The sequence below is a fragment of the Otolemur garnettii genome, unplaced genomic scaffold (genome assembly GCF_000181295.1).
Source record: "Otolemur garnettii isolate 467f Iridium unplaced genomic scaffold, OtoGar3 scaffold00020, whole genome shotgun sequence".
Lineage (NCBI taxonomy): Eukaryota > Metazoa > Chordata > Mammalia > Primates > Galagidae > Otolemur > Otolemur garnettii.
In genome coordinates this window covers 22,447,805-22,471,389 of record NW_003852415.1, presented here as the reverse complement: position 1 = coordinate 22,471,389, position 23,585 = coordinate 22,447,805, and the positions used below count along the sequence as shown (strand labels likewise).

The 23,585-nt window shown below is 36.9% G+C and overlaps 1 protein-coding gene across 4 annotated transcripts in view; it reads right to left on the bottom strand.

Annotated features, from left to right (window-relative positions):
- PAPOLA (poly(A) polymerase alpha) overlaps positions 1–23,585 on the bottom strand; it is a 71,914-nt gene that overhangs the window by 15,506 nt on the left and 32,823 nt on the right. For all 4 annotated transcript variants that reach the window (XM_003787025.2, XM_012803465.1, XM_012803464.1 and 1 more), the window contains exons 13-17: positions 16,566–16,619; positions 15,926–16,045; positions 14,364–14,473; positions 9,363–9,484; positions 3,572–3,714 (exon numbers count right to left, since the gene is read on the bottom strand). In XM_003787025.2, coding sequence (XP_003787073.1) covers positions 3,572–3,714; positions 9,363–9,484; positions 14,364–14,473; positions 15,926–16,045; positions 16,566–16,619 — 549 coding nt within the window. The remainder of the gene's footprint in view (positions 1–3,571; positions 3,715–9,362; positions 9,485–14,363; positions 14,474–15,925; positions 16,046–16,565; positions 16,620–23,585) is intronic.

The window sequence follows — 23,585 nt, the reverse complement described above, 5'->3', positions numbered from 1 at the left end:
AGCCATCATTGTTGTTTTGGCAGGCCCGGGCTAGATTCGAACCCGCCACCTTAGGTGTATGTGGCTGGCACCTTAGCCACTTGAGCCACAGGCGCCAAGCTTGATGATCTAATTGTTAACTTATTTTTAAAAACTGAAATGTACATTAATAAAACTTCTCAAGTTGATTAACAAAGTGAGTAGCATAACCATCAATGTCTAAAACACTACCAGCATCCCAGAAGTCTACTGTACACAATTCCCTTTGAAAATATGGCAGCATATTCATTAAAAAATCTTGGAATACACTATAAAGATTTCTAGAAATTAAATATAAATGGCTTTATTGGGTTCTAATTTTTACTGCCACAGACATGTATTTCTTTCATAATAAAAACTATTAACTGAGTTATGCCAGGCACAATGGCACATGCATACCTGTTAGTACCAAGCAACTCAAGAGGCTAGGAGGAACAACTGAGCCTAAGAGTTCGTGGCCAGCCTGGGCAACACTGTGATACTGTCTCTTAAAAAACAGATAAATAGGGTCATGCCTGGGGCTCAGTGAGTAGGGCACCAGCCCCATATACTGAGGGTGGCGGGTTGGAACCCAGCCCCAGCCAAACTGCAACCAAAAAAAAAAAAAGATAGATAGACACATAAGTGCTTGTTAAATTCTAATGAGATACTGAATTCCTATAAAACAAATCCCCAATATAGGTCTTTATTGTCTTTAGAAGATCCTTAATATTAGGTTATTAAGTACAGAATGCCTGATTTCCAAGTTTGACAGTTGATATCTGACATTTCACTTTTTTTTTTATTGCCAAGGTACATCTTCATCTTTTCAACAATACATTTTGGCTTCAACTATTTTTTTAGAGCAATTTAGATAAGTCAAAAACCAACTAATGTAATTTTTTGGGTGTAAGTTCCATTGTGGAATTCAAAGCAGTGCAAACAGCTAGAAATATCAATGAATTGTTCAAGAAGATGTGGCCAAAGAAATGGTTTGAGAAGTCTCATTCTGGTGATTTTAAACTTGAAAATGAGCCATATGGGCATCCTGAGACCAAAGTGGATAATGATGAGCTGAAAGCTGTAGTGGACACAAATCCATGAGTTAGTAGCAAGGTTTGAAGTTGCTATTACAACAATATTGGACCATTTGAAACAAATCAGCAAGATAAAGAAACTGAACAGAAGGGTTCCATATGAATTAAAGGAGCACCAGAAAAGACACTGTCCTAAGGCTTTTCTTTACTGTCATGACATAAAAGCAAAACATTTCTACACTATATTGTTATATGTGATGAAAAACGGATTCTTTTTTGGAAATTGCAAGCACTGGGCACAATGGTAGAATACAAATCAAGTGCCATACAGGTATGGTGGCTCACACCTGTAAACGAAGCACTCTGGGAGGCTAAGGCGGGTGGATCCCTTGAGCTCAGGAGTCTGAGACCACCTTGAGCAAGAGTAAGACCCATCTCTACTAAAAAACAAAGAAAATTGGCTTAGCTTCTAGAGCACCACCACAAGCATCAGTGCTGGTGGGATTGAGATTGGCCCAGGCCAGCTACATGACAACTGCAATAAGAAAAGAGCCTGGCATTGTGGCAGGTGCCTGTAGTCCCAGCTACTTGGGAGGCTGAGGCAAAAGAACTGCTTAAGCCCGAGAGTTTGAGGTTGCTATGAGCTGTGATGCCACAGCACTCTACTGAGGGTGACATAGTTAAGACTGTCTGAAAAACAGAAAACACAGCTTGGCGCCTGTGGCTCAAGTGACTAAGGCACCAGCCACATACACCTGAGCTGGCAGGTTCAAATCCAGTCCGGGCCCACCAAACAACAACGATGGCTGCAACCAAAAAACAGCCGGTGTTGTGGCGGGTGCCTATAGTCCCAGCTACTTGGGAGGCGGAGGCAGGAGACTTGCTTGTGCCCAGAAGTTGGAGGTTGCTGTGAGCTGTGATGCCACAGGACTCTTCCCAGGAAGAAAGCTTGAGGTTCTGTCTCAGAGAAAAAAAAAAAGAGAGAGAAAACTAGCCAGGCATTGTGGTGGGCAGCTATAATCCTAGCTACTTGGAAGGCTGAGACAAAAGGATTGCTTATACCCTAGAGTTTGAAGTTGCTGTGAGCTGTGACACCCTGGTACTCTACTGAAGGCAACGAGGTGAGACTCTGTCTCAAAAAAGGAAAAAAAAAAAAAAAAAAGATGAAGTGTCAAAACACAGTCCAAAACAAATTATTCATCAAAAAAAGGTAATGGTGCCTGTTTGGTAATCCAGCACTGATATCTACTACAGGTTCACAAAACTTGGTCTATCAATTACAGCACATCTCTACTGCAATCTGGATGACATAAGATACCTATGATTAAGCAGCAGAGTCTTTTTAATAGACATGTGCCAATCCTCTTGGAAGACAATGCTATTGCACAAACAACATTACTCAAACTACAGAAGCTGGACTTAGAAATTCTTTGTCATCCACCAAGCCTTATACCAAACAAATGACTACCACTTCTTTCAGGCTTTGGACCACACTTCTTGCAAGAAAAAATATTCAATTCTCAACAAGCCATGGAAAATGCCTTTTGAGATTTCATTACACTTGCTTTCCAAGATCCTCCACTACTGACATACATAAGCTTCCATTAAGATGGCAAAAGTTGTGTTGACAGTTTAGAAGCATACTTTCATTAATTGTACTACTTCTTTTTCTGAGATATAATCAACTGGATTTTTGATTTGAAATTGGACATTTCAGATTTAATGACCCAATACAACAGAACTTCTGTAGGTTGACCACGAAAGAGACTGTTAACAAACAGAGGTGGTCAACATAAGGAACTAGGCCTAATGTACTGATGCATAGATATGGTACATGTCTGGTTTATGAAAATTAGGTCAGCTCAGCTCAGCGCTTGTAGCTCAAGTGGCTAAGGCTCCAGCCACATACACCAGAGCTGGCAGGTTTGAACCCAACTCAGGCCTGCCAAACGACAATGACAACTACAACCAAAAAATAGCTGGGCGTTGTGGCGGGCACCTGTGGTCCCAGTTACACGGAAGGCTGAGGCAAGAGAATCGCTTAAGCCCAGGAGTTGGAAGTTGCTGTGATCTATGATGTCACAGCACTCTACCCAAGGTGACAGCTTGAGGCTCTGTCTCAAAAAAATTTTAAAAATTTAAAAAAAAAAAAAGAAAATTAGGTCAACTTAAGGAAGTGGTCAATGTAGGGAGGTGGTCAACTATAAAGGTTCTACTGCAGTTTCACCGACATATTCTCCTGCTACTATGTATAAGCAACTCTATGACAAAAAGTGGATTTGTCTCTTTTGTCTATTTGCCTTAGCACACAAATAGTTCTCGTATCCGTAGGTGTGAAATCATTCATACTTGAATCAGTACTGCTTCAAAATTGAAATTAAACTGCTATTTAAAAAATGGAAATTAGAAAATTTAGAAAAATTAGAAAATGGAATAAAAATAGCATTCTAAATAGATAACTATAACAGCAACAAGAGAATATAGCTAACGGGTTTGGCATGTAGCCACTCTTCTTCCATTTCCCTCTTCTTCCTTACCCCTGAGAGCTGCCAGAACTATTCAATGGACTGGTCTTCATAGCACTAGTAGGTGAAGGCACAGACATGCTGTTATCACTGTCCATAGACAAGTCAAGGCTGCTGTCATTCAGAGCTGTCAATCTGACACCTTCTGTTGAATGCTGCAATCAATAAAACATTCAATCAAATATATCTCTATGTCATCATATCTTTGAAACATGAAAAACTTTTACTTAACTAATATATGATTTCTACTAAATAGCACAAATCACTAAGTTTATGAAAATCAGAACTGGCATGCTGATTGCAAAGCCAGAGATTTGAAGTCACATATTTCCCAATTTCTAAGAGGGTTTCAACATAACTACAGTTCTTATGTAGAAGAAAATAGGAGAATGAAATGCTATGTTAAATGTACACACTAACTGTATAACAAAATTCAAGAACTAGTGTAATATTAAAACATGTATTTTGAATCAAAGGACTATAAATGTATATAAACACATAAATATGAAGGAAAAAGTCCTAACTGGCTGGGCATCTGTAGCTCAATGCTTAAGAGCACCAGCCCAGAGCACCAGGGGTGGTGGGTTCGAACCTGGCCAGGGCCTGCTAAACAAAAAAAAAAATAGAGAGAAAGAGAAAGTCTTAACAATAAACATGACACTAACTGATTCTCTTTGGCTAATGGGATGTAAAAGGATATTGTTTATAGATTTCTAATTATCCCACAATGAATATAAAGATTATGGAATTTTTAAAAGTTATCATGTATAATTTATTCCCATTCCTTACTACTAGTATTTGTCAATAAAATGAGCCTCTTTCAAAAGCAAGAGATTTCTACTGCTCTAATAGCAATTTAGGATTTTAAGATGGTATACTGAAGAGGATAAACCATCCTGTGAAAATGAAAGCAGAAACAATTTCTGAAAACTACGTAATACATATAAATCCTCATGTTGGTTCTCCCTAAAAACCAAAGCACTCTAAAAACAGATAATGCAGGGGGTGGGGCACTATGAATGGTCCTATGAGATTAAAGATGATTTCTATAGCGCCAAGTTTTAATTTTTCGCTATTTAGTACTATTATAATACATTGATTTCTTTCTTTCTTTTTTTTTTTTTTGAGACAGAGTCTCATCATGTTGCCCTCAGTAGAGTACCATGGTGTCACAGCTCACAGCAACCTCAAACACTTGGGCTAAGTGATTTTCTTGCCTCAACCTCCCAAGTAGCTGAGACTACAGGCGCCCGCCACAACACCAGGCTATTTTACTGTTGCAGTTGTCATTGTTGCTTAGCTGGCCCAGTCTGGGTTTGAACCCAACACCCTCAGTGTATGTGGCTGGCACCATAACCACTGTGCTACAGGCGATTACATTGACTTCTTTCAGGTTCAGAAAAAGAACCATTTGAAAGAAATGGTTCAAAAAACATTTTTTTTCAGAATACATTTAGCCTCAGTGTTCACTTACCTAACAGAAAACATTTTAATGACAATTTACACTGTTGACAAAAACTCACTAGGTACATACATGTGTGTATGCATAAATGCTCTACTCTCCAGTTCCCCAAATGACAAGACATTCTTTGATTTACTAGAGATGCCACTTACGTACATAAATCAAAACTGATTAAATAGAAAAAATGAGATTTGGTAGAAGACAAAGGAGAAAAGAGTAATGCCATTTGTTCATAAAGTCAGTTGTGAAACAAAAGCATCTAATATTCTAAATCAGGCGTCCTCAAATTGCGGCCTGCCTACAACATTTATCTGGCCCACTGGGTGTTTTTGCCACTGCTGCCTGTCCTACTTAGCAGCCAACTCATCCCGGGGCCCACAGTCCAGCCCGCCAACAGTCTGAGGGACAGTGAACTAGCAACCTATTTAAAAAGTTTGAGGACCCCTGTTCTAAATGAATCTCTCTCTTATTCAGTGATGCTACCAATCTAACTTTCCACCAAATATGAAGACTATTTTAGTAAGTAAATTACATTCAATTCCACACAGTTACCTGCCTGACCAGATGACCAAACACCTGTTAAGATAACATGCCAGTGTTGCAGATAATCTATGAATGTGAAAGTTTTAAATAGTCTAAACTAAAAACACCAATAAGCTGCTTTGCTTGGCTCAGTATTGATGTCAAATGTGGCAGCAAGAGATGTTAATCATAAATAAAACTTTTTTTTTTTTTTAAGAGACAGAGTCTCACTTTATCACCCTTGGTAGAGTGCCATGGCATCACAGCTCACAGCAACCTCCAGCTCTTGGGCTTAGGTAATTCTCTTGCCTCAGCCTCCCGAGTAGCTGGGACTACAGGCGCCCGCCACAACACCTGGCTACATAAATAAAACTTTTAATAGTAAATAAGACAAAGAACATACTCCAGAGAGAAACAAACACACATACTTTACAGTCAGACTTAGGTCCCATTCATAGTTCACCCTACACGATCTTGGGCAAGTTTCTTAACACTCTATTTCTTCTAATACGCTATTGCATTGCTGGAATATTAAATATAAAAAAGGACCAGAACAGTACTTTGCAAACAGCAGTTAATAAAAAGAAGCTATTAGTAAGAGTCCAAAGAAACTAGTTATGAATCTAGACTCCTATATATTTGTAACTTAAAAAAGCAAGAAAGTGGGCGGTGCCTTTGGCTGAGTGAGTAGGGCACCTGCGCCATATACTGAGGGTGGTGGGTCCAAACCAGCCCCGGCCAAACTGCAACAAAAAATAGCCAGGCATTGTGGCAGGCGCCTGTAGTCCCAGCTACTTGGGAAGCTGAGGCAAGAGAATCGCCTAAGCCCAGGAGCTGGCAGTTACTGTGAGCTGTTACCTCCACAGCACTCTACCAAGGGAGACAAAATGAGACTCTGTCTCTAAAAAAAAAAAAGCAAGATAAAAACACAAACTTGGAAATAATCTAAATGATCATAAATAGAGGACAGATTTAATTGTACTATATCCATTCAAAGAAATTTTAAATCATCACTAACAATGTAATTTGGATAAAGATCATAATATATAAAGGACAAAAAGGGTAGGTCACGCAATGGGAAGTTTCATCAAAAACCTTTTTATAATATATACTGAATGTGGTAACATGTACACTAAACATGGTGTGTAGAAATAAGCTGAAATAAGAATAGCTATTATCGGGCAGTGCCTGTGGCTCAAAGGAGAAGGGCGCCGGCCCCATTTGCCAGAGGTGGTGGGTTCAAACCCAGCCCCGGCCAAAAACTGCAAAAAAAAAAAAAAAAAAAAAAAGCTATTATAGCAAGGTAAGATTATAATTGCTTCACTTGATATATTAGAAAAAATGTTTTTTAAAGCAAGAAGCAAAGTTTATTGAGGAAGAGAAACGGAGACTTACAAAATAAGAAAGCTTAAAAAGCAGGACATAGCAAACAGGCATCCATTGCCAGTATAAGCAGGCAAAAAGGCCAAAATATAAAATTTTTACACTAAACCAATACATTGCTGGTCACTAATGATTCTCTTTATATTCTGTTTCTGTATAATTATAGATACCACAATAAAATAAAAATAAAAATGTTATATTAAGATTACTTAATAATACATACATTCTTTGAAATATCAATACTGCAATATAAATACTAAGCGTTTGAAAAGGTAATCTGAATTTAGGATTTGGAAAAAATTAACTACCTCAATTACAGTAATATAACAGAAAAAGCAAAGTTCTAAAGAATGTAACCTTTGGCCAGGCTTAGTGCCTCACTCTTGTAATTCTAGCACTCTGGGAGGCTGAAGCAGGTAGATCACCTAGCTCAGGAATTTGAGACTAGCCTGAGCAAGACCAAGACCTAGTCTCTACTAAAAACAGAAAAACTAGTGGGGCTTTGTATCGGGTGCCTATAGTCCCAAATATTCAGGAGGCTGAGGCAAGAGGATCTCTTGAACTCAAGAGTTTTGAGGTTGCTGTGAGTTATGATGCCACAATACTCTACCCAGGGCAACAGAGACTCTGTCTCCAAAAAAAAAAAAAATTAACCTTCAATTTTATGCTCACCTCCAAAAATATATAAGATACATATTTATATATTTTTATATGTAGTGAATCTTCATTTAAATGCAATTGTTTTAACCAGTTCAAGGACAAAGAAAAGGCAAATGTCTGACTTGACACTTCAATTTAAAATTGTTTGATGTCAAGTTTTACAATAAATAAATAAATGAAATTCTTTGAGAAAATAATAGTACATTTTTTTGTCACTTTTTACATTATTTAAGTCATGAAATCATTAGGTTAAGAAGAGAATTTTTTAAATTATCTACTTAAACCGGGCAGCGGTGAGTATGGCGCCAGCCCCATATACTGAGGGTAGTGAGTTCAAGCCCGGCCCCAGCCAAATTGCAACCAAAAAAATAGCTGGGTGCTGTGGTGGGTGCAAGAGAATCACCTAAGCCTAAGAGCTGGAAGTTGCTATGAGCTGTGATGCCACCACACTCTACCGAGGTGACAAAATCAAACTCTGTCTCTTAAAAAAAATAATTTACTTAAACCATTAAAAATGGCATTTTAGATCCCTCCCCACACACACAATAAAACTATGCACTTATCTCCAAGTTGTTTACTATCAGCACTTGCTATATACCAAGAACTAGTCTAAACCAACTAGTCTAAACACCTGTGTTGGCTAGCTTAAATCCTCACGATATACCTAATGACAGGTTAAGTATTATTGTGATTTTAGAGATGAAATAAATCAAGAACAAGATATTTGTTATACAACTTGTCAATCTCACAGGTAGGAAACAGTGGAGCCTGAGTTTGAACCAGGTAGTCTACTCCAGAGTCTTTTCCTTTAATTTCAATGCTTTTGTACCATAATTGTCCTACATGTTAAAAAACAAAACAAAGAGTTGAAACTCTTTGTGTAATTATTTCATTCTTCTTGCAACCCCATCCCAGACAACCCAATGTTATCCTGAATGCAGTGGTTATCATTCTCTAACATAAACTTATTTATGTTTATGTAAGTTCTTAAGTAAGTTCTTAACTTAGAAAGATTACCTAAAAGTTGAAAATGATACATATACACCTACATTTTTTTTACTTAATATGACATATGCCGCTATAATTCATTTACTTTTATAAGGTATTCCATTATAGGAATAAGCCATCTATTTTTGAAAGCACTTAAAGAAAAATGTAATTGTTATCTGTGCACTAAAATTCTAATATGTCCACTATAAGTAGGCCAAGTGAGGAAAAAAAATGGCTTTCAGTTATTGAAAAAGAAACACTAAATACTAGAATGACATACTAAAAAATACTCCTTCTGTATAGTATTCTTCTATACTCTATATTCCTCTATCCTCAGGAACTGTGAATAAAACACATTTACTTTTTTTATATTCACCAAGAAAAGCCATTTTCATTTTTTAAAAGTCTCACATAGTTAGAATTTATTCACATATTACCTTACTAATTGAATTTTACTTACTTCTTAAAGAAAAAGAAACTAGATGCTGATATGGGATTTTTAAATGAATAAGAATAAAAAGCCTTTAAAAGATAATATGGGTACATACAAAGTAAAGATATGAAGTACTACACTAATCCTTCTGAAGTGTAAAGCAAATGTGTCCAAGAAAACTGATTAGAGCGAGATTTTATATAATGGAACTGCTCCATATAAAATATTTTGAAAATGCTGTCATCTATTTCAAATAAGACTTATTAACTGAGACTAAATTCTGAAATACACTGATACCCCAGAATGCATAAAACATTGTTAGTAATGCTTTTGTAAGTACTTTCTAAATTTACCTTTTTCTTTTTCTGAAGCACATGATTAGGTAGTAGTTGATGGAGTTGCTTTCTTTTTACATGCATTGCAGCAATTTTCATATCCACCTCAAACATCTTGCTGTTTATTGCTTGCCTATAAACTATACAATTAGGAAAATGTTAAAAAAAAAAAAAAAAGAAAGAAAAGAAAAGAAAGAAACATTTTAATAAAGGCAGTTACACTCACTCCAGAGAAAGCATTCTAATCAGGGTTCCTTTTGCTATCAATTCCACATATCTGTAAATTTATCAGGTCAAGACTCATCTCTAATGTGGCAGAATTCAATGCCTGAGCAAACTCTCCTTTTAGCACAAGGTGTACATAATGAATGAAAGTACAAAATATATTAATTCTTTCAGTGCATTAACTCATTAAAAAGCCTTTAATGTAGTAACTTTAAGAAGTAATTCTTTATGAAATGGTACAATTAGAGAAAAAAGATTTCCTAAATCCCAACCCTTTTAAGGTATCATTATTATTTAAAACTTTATCCAAGTATAGAACACATGTAGTAAAATGGTCAAAATAAATCAATCTGCACTATTTAGTTCTAGAAGGCCCCAAAAGGAAAAATTCAATGAGTCATACAGAAAATATTCAATGAGTACCTACACTGTATTAATGTTGTTCTAGACAGTGGAGATAATAGCAAATAACAAAGGAAACCAAAAGAGCTTCAGAGAGGCTACATTCTAGGAGGAAGAATAAAGAAAAAAAATTAAGTGAAAATAAGCACTCTGGAGAAAAAACTAAGTAGGGAAGAAGATGGGAAGATCAGTCTGGAAGCTGAGTCGACATTGTTACTAAAGACTTAAACGAATGTGAGGAAGTGAACTGAGAGCACCTGGTAGAATAGCATTCCAGGAGGAGTCAACATCAAGAACAAATATGCCTGGAATACTTGAGAAACAACAAAAATGCAAACGGGGAAGAGGAAAAGTACAGATCCATAATCCGTTATCTGCAACTCTAAAATCCCCGAAACTCTCAATATCAAAATTTTTCCTAAGATTGGCAACAAAACTCATCAACAAACTCTGTTCTAAACTATCTATGGCTATTTTAATGTATCAGTGGTTCCTTGTATTAATGTTACCAAATACTGATTGAGGGCCCAGTAAGTAGATATTATTACTTTTCCAACTCTTAAGACAAATGGAAAAAGGATTGTGAACTTATAATAGGAGATGAGCTCAGAGACATGAGAAAATCAGATCAAGTAGAGGGGGCCAACACTAATAAAGACTTGGACTTTTATTTTCAGTGAGATGGGCAGCAGTTATAAGTTCTAAGTAGGTGACACACAATCTGGCTTAAAAATGTCATTTGGATGCTAACTGAAATAGTTGCAGAGGGGTAAGGGCAGAACAGGAAGACTATGACTATGGCAGTAATGCAAAAGCTGGGCAAGGACAAGAGCAATGGAAAAAGTAGTAAGTAGCAAAATCTCAATATTCTGAAAGACAGAAAGATTTTATAATGGATTGATATCAACCAGGGAAGAAAACAAATTAAAGATGACCAGTATGAACAACTAGAAAAGAAGCTGGAGGGGATGAGGGGAAAAAAAGTATATTCTGAATATGTTAAATTTGTTTCATTAAAAAAAATTCCACATAGCCAAGCATGGTGTCTCAGGCCTATAATCCTAACACTCTAGGAGACCAAGGTGAGAGGCTCACTTGAGACCAGGAGTTTGAAATCAGCCTTGACAACACAGTGAAATTCCATCTTAAAAAAAAAAAAATTCGACAAAGTACCCCATTAAAATGTTTCATGAGCCCCAATAGTTAGGGCACTGGCCACAATACACAAGGGCTGGCAGGTTCGAAGCCAGCCCAGGCCTGTTAAACAACAGAGACAACTACAACAAAAAAATAGCCAGGGTGACTGGGCACCTATAACTCAGCAACTAGGGCACCAGCTACACACACTGGAGTTGGAAGGTTCGAACCCAACCCGGACCTGCCGAACAACAATGACAACTGCAACCAAAAAACAGCCAGGCATTTTGGTGGGCAACTGTAGTCCCAGCTATGTGGGAGGCTGAGGCAAGAGAATAGTTTAAATCCAAGAGTTTGAGGTTGCTGTGAGCTATAAATCTATAGCACTCTACTGAGAGTGACATAGTGAGACTCTGTCTCAAAAAATAATAATTATAAATAAATAAAAATAATTTTAAAAAGACTTTAAAAGTAATGATCTTGATAGTTCATTAGTACATTCATATTTAATAAAAAGTTGAACTTTATTTGATGTAATATATGAAACAAAATTTTTTTTAAGAGACAGTCTATGTCGCCCTCAGTAGAGTGCTGTGGTGTCACAGCTCACAGAAACCTTCAACTCCTGGTAGGCGATTCTCTTGCCTCAGCCTCCCAAGTAGCTGGGATTACAGGTGCCCACCATAACACCCGGCTATTTTTTTGTTGTTGTTGCAGTTTGGCCAACGCCAGGTTTGAACTCACCACCCTGGGTATATGGGGCCAGTGCCCTACTCACTGAGCCACAGGTGCTGCCCTAAAACCAATTTTTTATCTTATTTTTATTTATTTTTTGTTGGCGACAAGAATGTCACTCTGTCACCCTCAGTAGAGTACCATGACATCATAGCTTACAGCAACCTTATACTCTTGGGCTCAAATGATTCTCTTGCCTCAGCCTACAAGTAGCTGAGACTTACAGGCACCCACCAATGTCTCTTTTTAGAGACAAGGTCTCACTCTGGCTCAGGTTGGTCTTGAACCTGTGACCTCAGGCAATCCATCTCCCTCAGCCTTCCGGAGTGCTAGCATTATAGGAATGAGGCACTGTACCCAGCCAAAAGAAATTTTTTAATTCAAGTATCTTCCCATGACTTGTTAATTCTTAAGTTATGTTGACATGACAATCTTTACTTTAGGAAAAAACACTTATGTAGTGTTTAATAGTTGGTACATCATCATACATATAACATACCAAATATCTACAGGGTTATTTTTGTTATTAAAACAATTAATAGGCCAGCACAGTGGTTCACACCTGTAATCCTAACACTCTGGGAGGCCAAGGCAGGTGGATTGCTTGAGCTCAGGAATTTGAGACCAGCCTGGGCAAGAGTGAGACCCTATCTCTACTAAAAATATAGAAGTAGGTGGCGTTGGGAGAGATGCCTGTAAGTCCCAGCTATTCAGGAGGAAGGCAAGAGGATCACTTGATCTCAGGAGTTTGAACCCAGACAACAGAGTGAGAGAGTCTCAATAAACTGAACAGTAAAACAAAATAAAGTAAAGTAAAATAAAATAAAATGATTAATAGTTGCTACTAGTTACAGACAATAGATATCCTTCAATGGACAGTTCTGCCAAAGAAGAATTGTGCCACGAACTACGTTCCTAAATGTAAAAACCTACTCCACAATTAATGTGAACCAAGAATTTAATGCAACATTACAAGTATTTTTTTTTTTTTTTGAGACAGAGTCTCACTATGTCACCATCAGTAGAGTGCTATGAAGTCACAGCTCATAGCAACCTCAAACTCTTGGGCTTAAGTGATTCTCTTGCCTCAGCCAAGAGCTGGGTCCCTCTTGCCAAGTAGCTGGGACTACAGGCGCCCACCACAATGCCTGGCAACTGTTTTTTTTTTTTCCAGTTGTAGTTGTCATTATTGTTTAGCTGGCCCGGGCTGGGTTCGAACCCACCAGCCTCAGTGTATGTGGCTGGAGCCGTAGTAACCAGTGTGCTACAGGTGCTGAGCCAATATTACAAGTATTTTAATCTCAAGTTTCTAGGAAAACAACACAAATGTGTATCATAATTAGATCTTTTATTTGCAACTTTCACTTTAATCATGTCACTTCACTGAAGCCAATATTCCTAATATTCCTGGTGCTGTAAGAATCACTAGAGATAACACCTATTATCAGTCAGAATTCACAGATGTCACGTTGTTAAGGGATTCTACAAAAAGTACCATCACCTAACACTTAAGTATGTCTTCTAGTGTCATACCTAAGCATGGAAACACTAAAATGATATTCTTATCTTTTATTTCTCTTTTTATTACAGCTAAGTGTATGAGACTTTTTTTTTAACACGTTATCACCAATATTCTCCTATCTTCTAAGTAGACAAAAAAGTTTTAATGTCTTCAGGGAAAAATTCATAGTGGACAGATAAAAATACCACTTACAAAAATTTTTTAAAACAAGGAGGAAGGGTACAATGTTAGAAAATAGGAAGAACTGTGCATCCCCATATAGTCTTAGTCTCACTCCACCAACTGGTCTTTAGTTAAAAAATACTACCTTTCACCCCCGAGTACAGTTCAATGTAAAATACAGACTCATCACCCTAGTCCCTGTCCATGAATTAACACCTAAATCTGTATTTGACACGCAGGATAAATTTCTACCAGTAACCAGAAGTTCAGCTTTATCAATTTCTAAAGTTCAAGATGCTTAAGGCATTGAGACACAGACTCTTTTAGACAACCATATTATACTCAAATTGTTTCTAATTTATAAAGAACTGTGGACAAGCCAAGTTTAAAACAGTCCTGCTTTAATGTCCATCACGAGAAAAAATCATTTACATACAAATTAAATATTCTTCTAATCTGAAAATCCAAAATCCAAGCTGCCCCAAAAATCTAAAACTCTTTTGCGCTCCAACATACCACTCAAAGAAAATTCTCATTGAAGCCCTGCAGATTTCAAATCAGGAATGCCCAACCAATGAGCCTAATGCAAATATTACCAAATGCCAAACAATACAAAAACATCCTTAATACTACTTAGTCCCAAGCATGTCAGATAATGAATATTCAATCTATTTGATATTACTGAAACTAGTAACTAATACAAAATCATTATTTTGATAATCGTTTTTTAACATTCCAAGTAATTTCAACAGTGATTCCAAATATGGTATGACGTACATCAAGAAAATTCAAATATGCAAGCATCTCCTGTTTTGATTACCCAAGTAGAGACATACCTGTGTCTGTGAAAGATTGAATATCATAGGTGAGATCAACACTCAGGTTTTCAGAGTTTTCTGTTTTTTTAAACACTAACCCAATCACCCACATTGTGCGAAATTCTTCCCTGGAAAGAAGAAAATTATCACAGTTTATAAGCATTAAGAATGAAAACTGTTTTGGGCCACAAAGTAAATAAAACTCTAACGAAAGCTAATGAGCAAATTAAAGGTCTGCGTAATTTGTGTGATACATGACACCACAGATAAGCAAAACAGACTTCAAATAATCTGGGTGGCAGACTGGGCACCCCGCCTCTAAGCCCAGTCTCAGGTGGGTGCAATGGCTCACCCCTATAATCCTAACATTGTGTGAGGCCAAAGCAGGTGGATTGCTTAAGCATTCCAAATCAGCCTGAGCAAGACTCCACCTCTAAAAATAGAAAAACTAGCCAGGGACAGTGGTGGGCACCTGTAGTCCCAGCTAATCAGGAGGCCAAGGCAAGAGGATAGCTCAAGCCCAAGAGTTTTAAGGTTGTTGTGAGCTATAATGATGCCTCGGCACTGCACCCAGGGACAGTGAGACTCTGTCTCAAAAAAAAAAAAAAAACAACCTACTTTACTTAGAGTCCTTCCCTAGACCTAATCTCTTTATTTCCATTACTATATAAACAATCATAATTCTAGGACAAATACAATCCTACAACTGCAGATTGATACAACTGATAGCCAATGTTCTTAATAATGATTTAAAAGTACCAAAGGCACTTCAATCAAACAAAAAGTTATGTTTAAACTAAGGGGTAGAAAAGAATAAAGCTGTTTAGAAAACTCTGAAAGAAAGGACCTTCTGGCTCAGCACCCATAGCACAGTGGTTACAGTGCCAGCCATATACACCGAAGGTTGCAGGTTCAAACCCAGCCTGGGCCAGCTAAACAAGTGCAACAAAAAAACAGCCAGACATTGTGGCAGGCGCCTGTAGTCCCAACTACTTGGGAGGCTAAGCCAAGAGAATTGGTTAAGCCCAAGAGTTGGAGGCTGCTGCGGGCTGTGCCACTACAGCACTCTACTGAGGGTGACATAGTAAGACTGTCTCAAAAAAAAAAAAAAAAAAAAAAAGGATCTTCTAAATAAACATTTAACTTGGACTTTATATAACTTTTTTGTTCAAGAAGTCTGTTTTTATTTCCATATCTTTTCAGTGGTCCAAATAAATCACGAATCAGATTTTTCCAGGATCAAACCAAAATGCTCCTTTTTAAAGAAAATTAAAACAAGCAAAGCCTGATACATACTACACAGTAGCTATTCCAACAACTATTACACAAAAAATGAGAAGGAATGTAAGGAAGCAATGCTAAAGACAGCATTAGATTCCATTATCAGAAAATGTTTATTTCATTGCCAATTTTTCTCTTCAGTGTTTCTGATCAGGAAAACTGTTATAAAATCCAATTGTTTCAAAGCCATATATAATCCATAGAATAGTTTAGTAGTTATATAAAACCTGCCTCTAAAAGCTTCTATGAACAAAAGTTGATAAAAGGAAGAGATTAGATTAAATTAGAAGAGTGCTTACTTGTCAGGATTTTCTTTAGGTGCTGGAAATGACTGGGGATTGACATGAGCCAGTGTAATAAATTCATTCTTTTCCAAGCTTCCAACTAGGATTCGAATTTTTGATTCCACCAAGCCCACCCTGAACAAATGTCATTTAGTATTAATGAAAAGTTTTGGTTTACTTAAAAAAAAAATCAAATGCACAAAATCAAATGTTTAAGAAGTTATATAAAGATCACAAATAACTTAAGACACACACCACAGTAGTTCAGTTGGCTGAATCCCCAAAGACAGTAAACCAAAAGCTTTATCTCTACCCGAAATTGCTGAAGTGGGGGGAAAAGAGATCTAAAATATACTTCATTCACTAGCAAGGTTACAAAAGTTATCTCCACAAGTATTTAAAGAAAAATCAGCAAGCTAAACCAAAGAACCTTAAATAGTTAAAAAATGATATGTGGACCTCTATAAAACAAATGAAAAAGTAATGTGTATATGAATCCACTAATTTCTATACTTGTAAGTACTAAAGTACCCATTAGGAACAGAACAAACCAAACTCGATGTTTTAAGGACTGCCTCCCATTTCCTACGTTGTTTTGTGGCTATCTGATTCATCGACGTTTATTTTTTTCTATAAAGTCTAATTTTATACTCACCATTCTAGGCGTTGTTTTTCTGTTGGTGCACTTGCTAGAAGTACAATATAATGCCTTTGAAGATAAAGACAACATGCTATTTATTTTATTTACCTGCTTTGTGCTGGATATTAAACCATTACGTTATAAGCGTCCTTATAGAACATCAGTTTAGCAAGGGGGATAACAATGTTACTATGCACGTAAAACAACATGCTGTATTCTACATATTTCGATGTACTGGCAATTTTAATTCCTCTGTTAAAGGTAGTGATTTTGAAAATAATTAGCAAAAAAGTACCTTAATTCAAGAAGCTTTAATAAACATTAATAACTGTGTTCAATGACACAGGTAGAGTGTTCAACCTATAAAATTAGAGTTGTTCACTAAAATGTAACCTAATACAACAAAAAATGTTTCAATGGCAACAAAACACCATGGCTCTAGCCACAAAGACATATCACTAAATATACATAATGCAACAGTAACTTCCAAAATAATGTGAAACACGTATTTTCCAATTTAAATTAAAAGGTAAAGAAAATTAAACTGAATACTGAAATTAAGACGATGTGACTTTTCCCAGGTAACAATATAAATTTCTTACAAAAGGCTTGGTGCCTGTGGCTCAGTGGTTAGGGTGCCAGCCACATACACCGAGGCTGGCGGGTTCGAACCTGGCCTGGGCCTGCTACACAACAATGACAACTACAACAACAAAAAAATAGCCAGGCATTGTAGCCGGCGCCTGTAGTCCCAACTACTTGTGAGGCTGAAGCAAAAGAATCACTTAAACCCAAGAGTTTGAGGTTGCTGTAAGCTGTGATGCCTCAGCACTCTACCAAGGGCAACATGGTGAGACTCTGTCTCAAAAAAAAAAAAAAAAAGAATAAATAAATATATTTCGGATGAAAAACTGATATCACTAATATGAAAGCAACAAAGAAATCTGATTTTGACCTGAAATTTAATCCCAAATTAGAGAAAAAACAATTGAGAAAATATCATCATGACCAAATATGAGTCTTTTCAAAATGATTCACTTTCCTAAGAAAAAAGTTCACAAAGCCAACTGTCATGATTACTACTTAGTATACATACTAATTTAGAAAGTGGCAGTATAACCACAATTTAAAAGTTTTAGTCTTTACTGAGGATAGGGCAAGGAGGCTCATACCTATAATCCTAGCACTCTGGAAAGCTGAGGGAGGTGGATGGCCTGAGCTCAGGAATCCTGGGTAAGAGTGAGACCTTGTCTCTACTTAAAACAGAGAAATAGGGCAGCACCTGTAGCTCACTGTGTAGGGCACTGGCCAGGTACACCGAGGTTGGCATGTTCAAACACGGCCTGGGCCAGCTAAAATAATAACAACTGCAACAAAAAAAAATAGCTGAGCATTGTGGCGGGTGCCTGTAATCCCAACTACTTGGGAGGCTGAGGCAAGAGAATAGCTTGAGCCCAAAAGTTTGAGGTTGCTGTGAGCTGTGATGCTACAGCACTCTACCTAGGGCCACAGCTTCAAACTTGTCTCAAAAAAAGGGGGGGTAGGGGGACGGTGGTGGTACCTGTAGCTCAAAGGAGCATGGCGCTGGCCCCATATACCAGAGATGGCGGGTTCAAACCCAGCCCTGGTCAAAAACTGCAAAAAAAAAAAAAAAGGTCAGGCATTGTGGTGGACACCTGTAGTCCCAGCTACTTAGGCCAAGTTAAGAGAATCACTTAAACCCAAGAGTGTGAGGTTGCAGTGAGCTGTGATGCCACAAAACTCAATTGAGGGCAACAAAGGGAGATCCTGTCTCAAGGGAAAAAAAAAAAAAAAAGAAAGAAAAGAAAAATTAGCTAGACCTTATGGCAGGCACTTGTAGTCCCACCTATTTGGGAAACTGAGGCATGAGGTTCGCTTGAGTCCAAGAGTTGGAGGTTGCTGTAAGCTATGATGACAACATGGCACTCAACCCCAGGGTGACGGACACTGTCTCAAAAAAACACAAAAGTCTTTGCTATATTCTCAATCATATTTTAAAAGATTTAGCAAAAGTCTGACATACATTCAGAGAAAAACTATAAACTGTAATTCAAAGAAAACTGTTTAGCTAAAGAAAGGATATTTTTAGGTAAGATTACTAAAAGCTTGGCAACATTAAGCATTTTTTTAACAACACTCCTTTTAAAGAGTCCAATTGACTATTAATTATGCTCACAAAGTATTTGAAAAATGCTTCGAATTCTTCAGAGCCATGTAACCCTAGACAATCCTAAGTCTTGTGTACATGATCTGTAAAAGGAAATAACAGTATCCATCTTATTGGCAGAAGTACTGTGAAGTTCAACTGCGTTAACTTCAAATGTATAAACCTAAGGTAACATGGGCAAATATATAAAAACAAGGTACATATAGATAAGTCAGTATATAGTCCAAATCCATACAGACCAATACTTCCTTTACCAGTTTAATTGTTCAGCATATTTGGAGCAAGCCAAATACAGAGAAAACAACAGATGGCCCAAAGAAGTCCGTCAACAAAAGTTACATAAAAGCAGTAAAAGCTCATGCATTTTATTTGTAGAGAAACCTATACTCAGAGTTGCAAATGCTCTTAAATCAAACAAAATCCTAATAAGCTCGGTATAATCTAACTTATAGGTCCATGATATTTAGAACAGGGAATCAAAGTTTTAATAAAGGTAAGGGAAATAAGCTCTCTCACTAAAGTATAACAACTCACAACAGGAGACAACAAAGCACAAATCAGGCATGAGGAGAAAAACTCAAAATGGAAATTCTTAATGACCACCTGAGTCTTCAACAAAACCTTAAATGATACACAATGCTCCCTATTTATGAAGGAAACATATACCATCCATTTGAATCTAATTTTGTTGATAGTCCAAAGTTTAAAGACTAGAAGCCTATAAAGCTCAACTTTACTTCTTACTGAAATGCAAGGGGAGAACATCCATGGGGACCTTATACATTTTTTTATGCACAAATGTGTATGTTTACATATAGTTAAAAACATTAAAGTAACTCTAACAAGTATTTATTATACTGAGGTTAAAAGCCCTTTACTCAGTCACTTTTAAGCAAATTTGAATTAAGATATTTAAAATGCAGTAATTAAGCTTAATACAAATAGCCTGCAGATTATTTTCAGTGGCTCATACAAAAAACTGAACAGAAAATTCCACCTTTACTCTGTAAATACCTTATTTTCAAAGTTTAAAAACTGGGATTGAGGCTTGGGGGCCCACAGCACACCGGTTACAACACCAGCCACATACACCAAGGCTGGTGGGTTCGAACCCAGCCCAGGCCAGCTAAACAATAACTACAAGCGGGGAGGGGAGACAATAGCCAGGGGTTGTGGTGGGCGCCTGTAGTCCCAGGTACTTGGGAGGCTGAGGCAAGAGAATTGCTTAAGCCCAAGAATTTGAGGTCGCTGTGAGCTGTGACGCCAAGGCACTCTACCAAGGGTGACATAATCTCAAAACAAACAAAACAAAACTGGGATTGGTATTCAATCCTTAACATCCCTTTCATAGCTGTAGAGGTATGCCTAAATATAAGTATGTCTAAATGTTTCTTTGTTATACAAAAAAGTAACCTCTTTCCAACTGCCTGTTTAAAAACTATCATACTTGCTCAAATGATTCCATGAGAGACTTTGAAGTCTTATATGCAATTGCCATTACTTTTCCCCCGAATTTGAGAATTGTTACCAATAAAAATTTAACTATGTGTCCTGAAAGAATCAAAACAAAGTCCTAAGGACACTTAACCTAGTTGCTTTATTATCTAAGCTATTTTAAAAAATTCTGTAACTGAGTCTCTGGGCCATTTCATGTTTATATTTTACCTGGGAAAATCGTAACTAAGATACATACAACAAAAAATTTACTTGTCTCTCAGTCAAAAGCACTTACAATTCTATCCTAAAGAATTCATAACCAAGAGTTACAGTTCATTATCTTAAATTTTTTTAAATAGGTCCCCTATAATCCTAGCACTCTGGGAAGGCCGAGTTGGGTGAATTGCTTGAGCCCACAAGTTTGAGACCAGCCTGAGCAAAAGCGCGACCCCATCTCTACTAAACATAAAAAAACTGAGAAAGAGGATTGCTTGGGACCAAGAGTTGGAGGTCACTATGAGCTATGACATCATAGCACTCTACACAGGGCAATAGCTGGAGACTCTGTCTCCAAAAAAAAAAAAAAAAATTATTTTAACAAATATTAACACTTGGCTCAGCACCAGTGGCATAGTGGTTATGGCATCAGCCACATATACCAAGGATGGTGGGTCAAACCCAGCCCAGGCCAGCTAAACAGCAATGACAACTACAACATAAAATAGCAGGGTGTTGTGGTGGGTGCCTGTAATCCCAACTGCTTGGGAGGCTAACGCAGGAGAATTGGGTAAGCCCAGGAGTTTGAGGATACTGAGAGCCGTGACACCACAGCATCCTACCTAGGGCGACATAGGGAAACTATGGCTCAAAAAAAAAAAAAAAAAAAAAAAGGCTCAGCGCTTCTTCCTCAGTGGTTAGGGCACCAGCCACATACACAGAAGCTGGCAGGTTCGAAACCAACCCAGGCCAACTACAACCAAAAAATAGCCAGGTGTTGTGGCAAGGACCTGTAGTCTCAGCTACTTGGGACACTAAGGCAAGAGAATCACTTAAGCCCAAGAGTCTGAGGTTGCTGTGAGCTGTTTGACACCATAGCACTCTACCAAGGGTGACATAGTGAGACTCTGTCTCAAAAAAAAAAAAAAAAATGCTAACAGTTTTATACACCCATACTAGAAATGACATTGTCCTTTGCCTGAATACCTCTCCTTCCTCATTCCCTAATAAACTATAACATCCGAAATAAGGGTCCCATTGCCTAATGTTAATTATTTTGCTGCTAGTTAATTTATTTTGCTGCTAGTTATTTAAGTGTTAACATAGTATCATGAAGGAGAAATACAAAAACAAAAATAATTTTAGGGCACAGTGGCTCATGCTTATGATGAAGCTGAGGTGGATGGACTGCCTGAGCTCACAGGTTCAAGACCAGCCTAAGCCAGAGCAAGACCCTGTCTCTAAAAACAGATGGGTGTTATGGCAGGCGCCTATAGTCCCAGCTACTTGGAAGGTAGAGGTAAGAGAATTGTTTGAGCCCAACAGTTTGAGGTTGTTGTGAGCTGTGACACCATAGCACTCTACCAATGGTGACAAAGGAAGACTCAAAAAAACCTAATTTTAGGGCTCTTAAAAACTTCATGAACAATGTTATCCTTTTTTCTCAAGAACCCAAGGGCGACAAAGTTAAGACTATCTCAAAAAAATAATAGTAATTTAGGACTCCTTAAAAACTTCATGAAACAATGTTACCCTTTTTTCTCAAGAACACTGATAGCTCTTTCTGGAATATTAGTTTGTTTTAAGACAAATTTCCTCCACATTCTCCTCCCTTTAAGAACAGTGAGTGTATTTCACGTGATTTAAAATCCTACACATAACAAATGGCAATACTTTTAGGATAGGCTGTAAAGGTTCAATCAACTTTCATGCAAGGAAAAATTAAGGATTTCAATACAGTTGTATTACCAACCTACAGGGTATTTCATTTGAGGATACGTCTTAAAAATGCAGATTTGTAAATACATTCGAAAGCTAGATGATAGCAATCAGTGTATCTTAAAGGGACAAATTTTTGAAGAATTATAAATACAATGTGTCATGAATAAAATTAGCCCATTGTCATATTTAAGTTTTCCTAGGATACACAGCTGAAATTCACATTTTTCTAATATAATTTCCTGTCATCTATTGTTTCCTGTTATCTGTTTTTGATAATATAAAAAAATTTGTTTCAAGAAACTTTGGGAAAGATTACTAATACATCATCTTTTAATCAAAGGCCTTATAGGTACTATGTGCAAAGATGAAAGTACAGTTTTAAACAAATATTAAGCAAGCTTTTTAAAAATCACCAAAGTTGTTAATAATGAGAATTTATTCAAACAAAATGATACTGTCAATGTTTGTTCAACCTCAACGTTAACCTTTCTTAAAGTGAAGGAACCCACTTAAGTACATATTTAGAAATCTCATTCTACCCATCTTAAACCTGTAAGGAAGTGAGAGAAGAATCACTTCATCTCTGACCTCAGGAATTAAAAGATGCTGAAACTTTTCTGTAAGACCAAATCCTTTCTTCTTCTCCTTAGATGGATGTAATGTCCCCCTTACATTGTACTTTTAAAATTATCAATATATGTGTTTATTAGCTTAAATGCTAAGAGGTACTTCAACACTGGTTAAAATAAAAAAAAATAATAATCTGCCAGATGGAAAGCACAATTTGTAGGGAGTTAAGTAATAAAACAAAAGCATTCAGTATTACACTGTTTTAATTTTTACTGACAACATAATGCTCCCAGAACACAATTACTGGCTCCATTACTACTTTTTCATGCAAAAGATACAGAAACAAAACACAGAGACATCATGAAGGTCATCATTCTTGTTTTTAATTGGGGAAACAGCATAAAGCAATCTTGTTTAGATTACAAAACACAATCCAACACAAGATCAAATGATTTAAGAAAGTTTCAGGCATTAAAAAAAAATTTTTTTTAAGTGGGACTTTTGCAAGTTTTCAGCCCAGGGAGAATAAATATGCAAGTCTTTGTTTTTTGGCTTTTGCTTTTAAATTTGATTTATTAAATTTACAATTTTCATCAAACCTAAAACCAGAATTTTAACCTGGACTAAAGTATTCAACCATTACACATGCAGTAAAACCACTATTAAAAATTACTACACCCACATAGATCCCAAGAAAATTGTTTATAGAAATATTTCAAGGGGCTTTAATGACATTAGAAGAAAATAAGCCAAGAATATGCTTAATATGCAGTAACTGTTGAAAACTTTTAATTGGCTATATATTTACCATTAGCTTTGTCTACATTATAAGGAATCTTAATAACAAGTTTCCTGAATTAGATAAATAAACTTAGGTTTTGTCTTAGAGACTATTTTTTTTT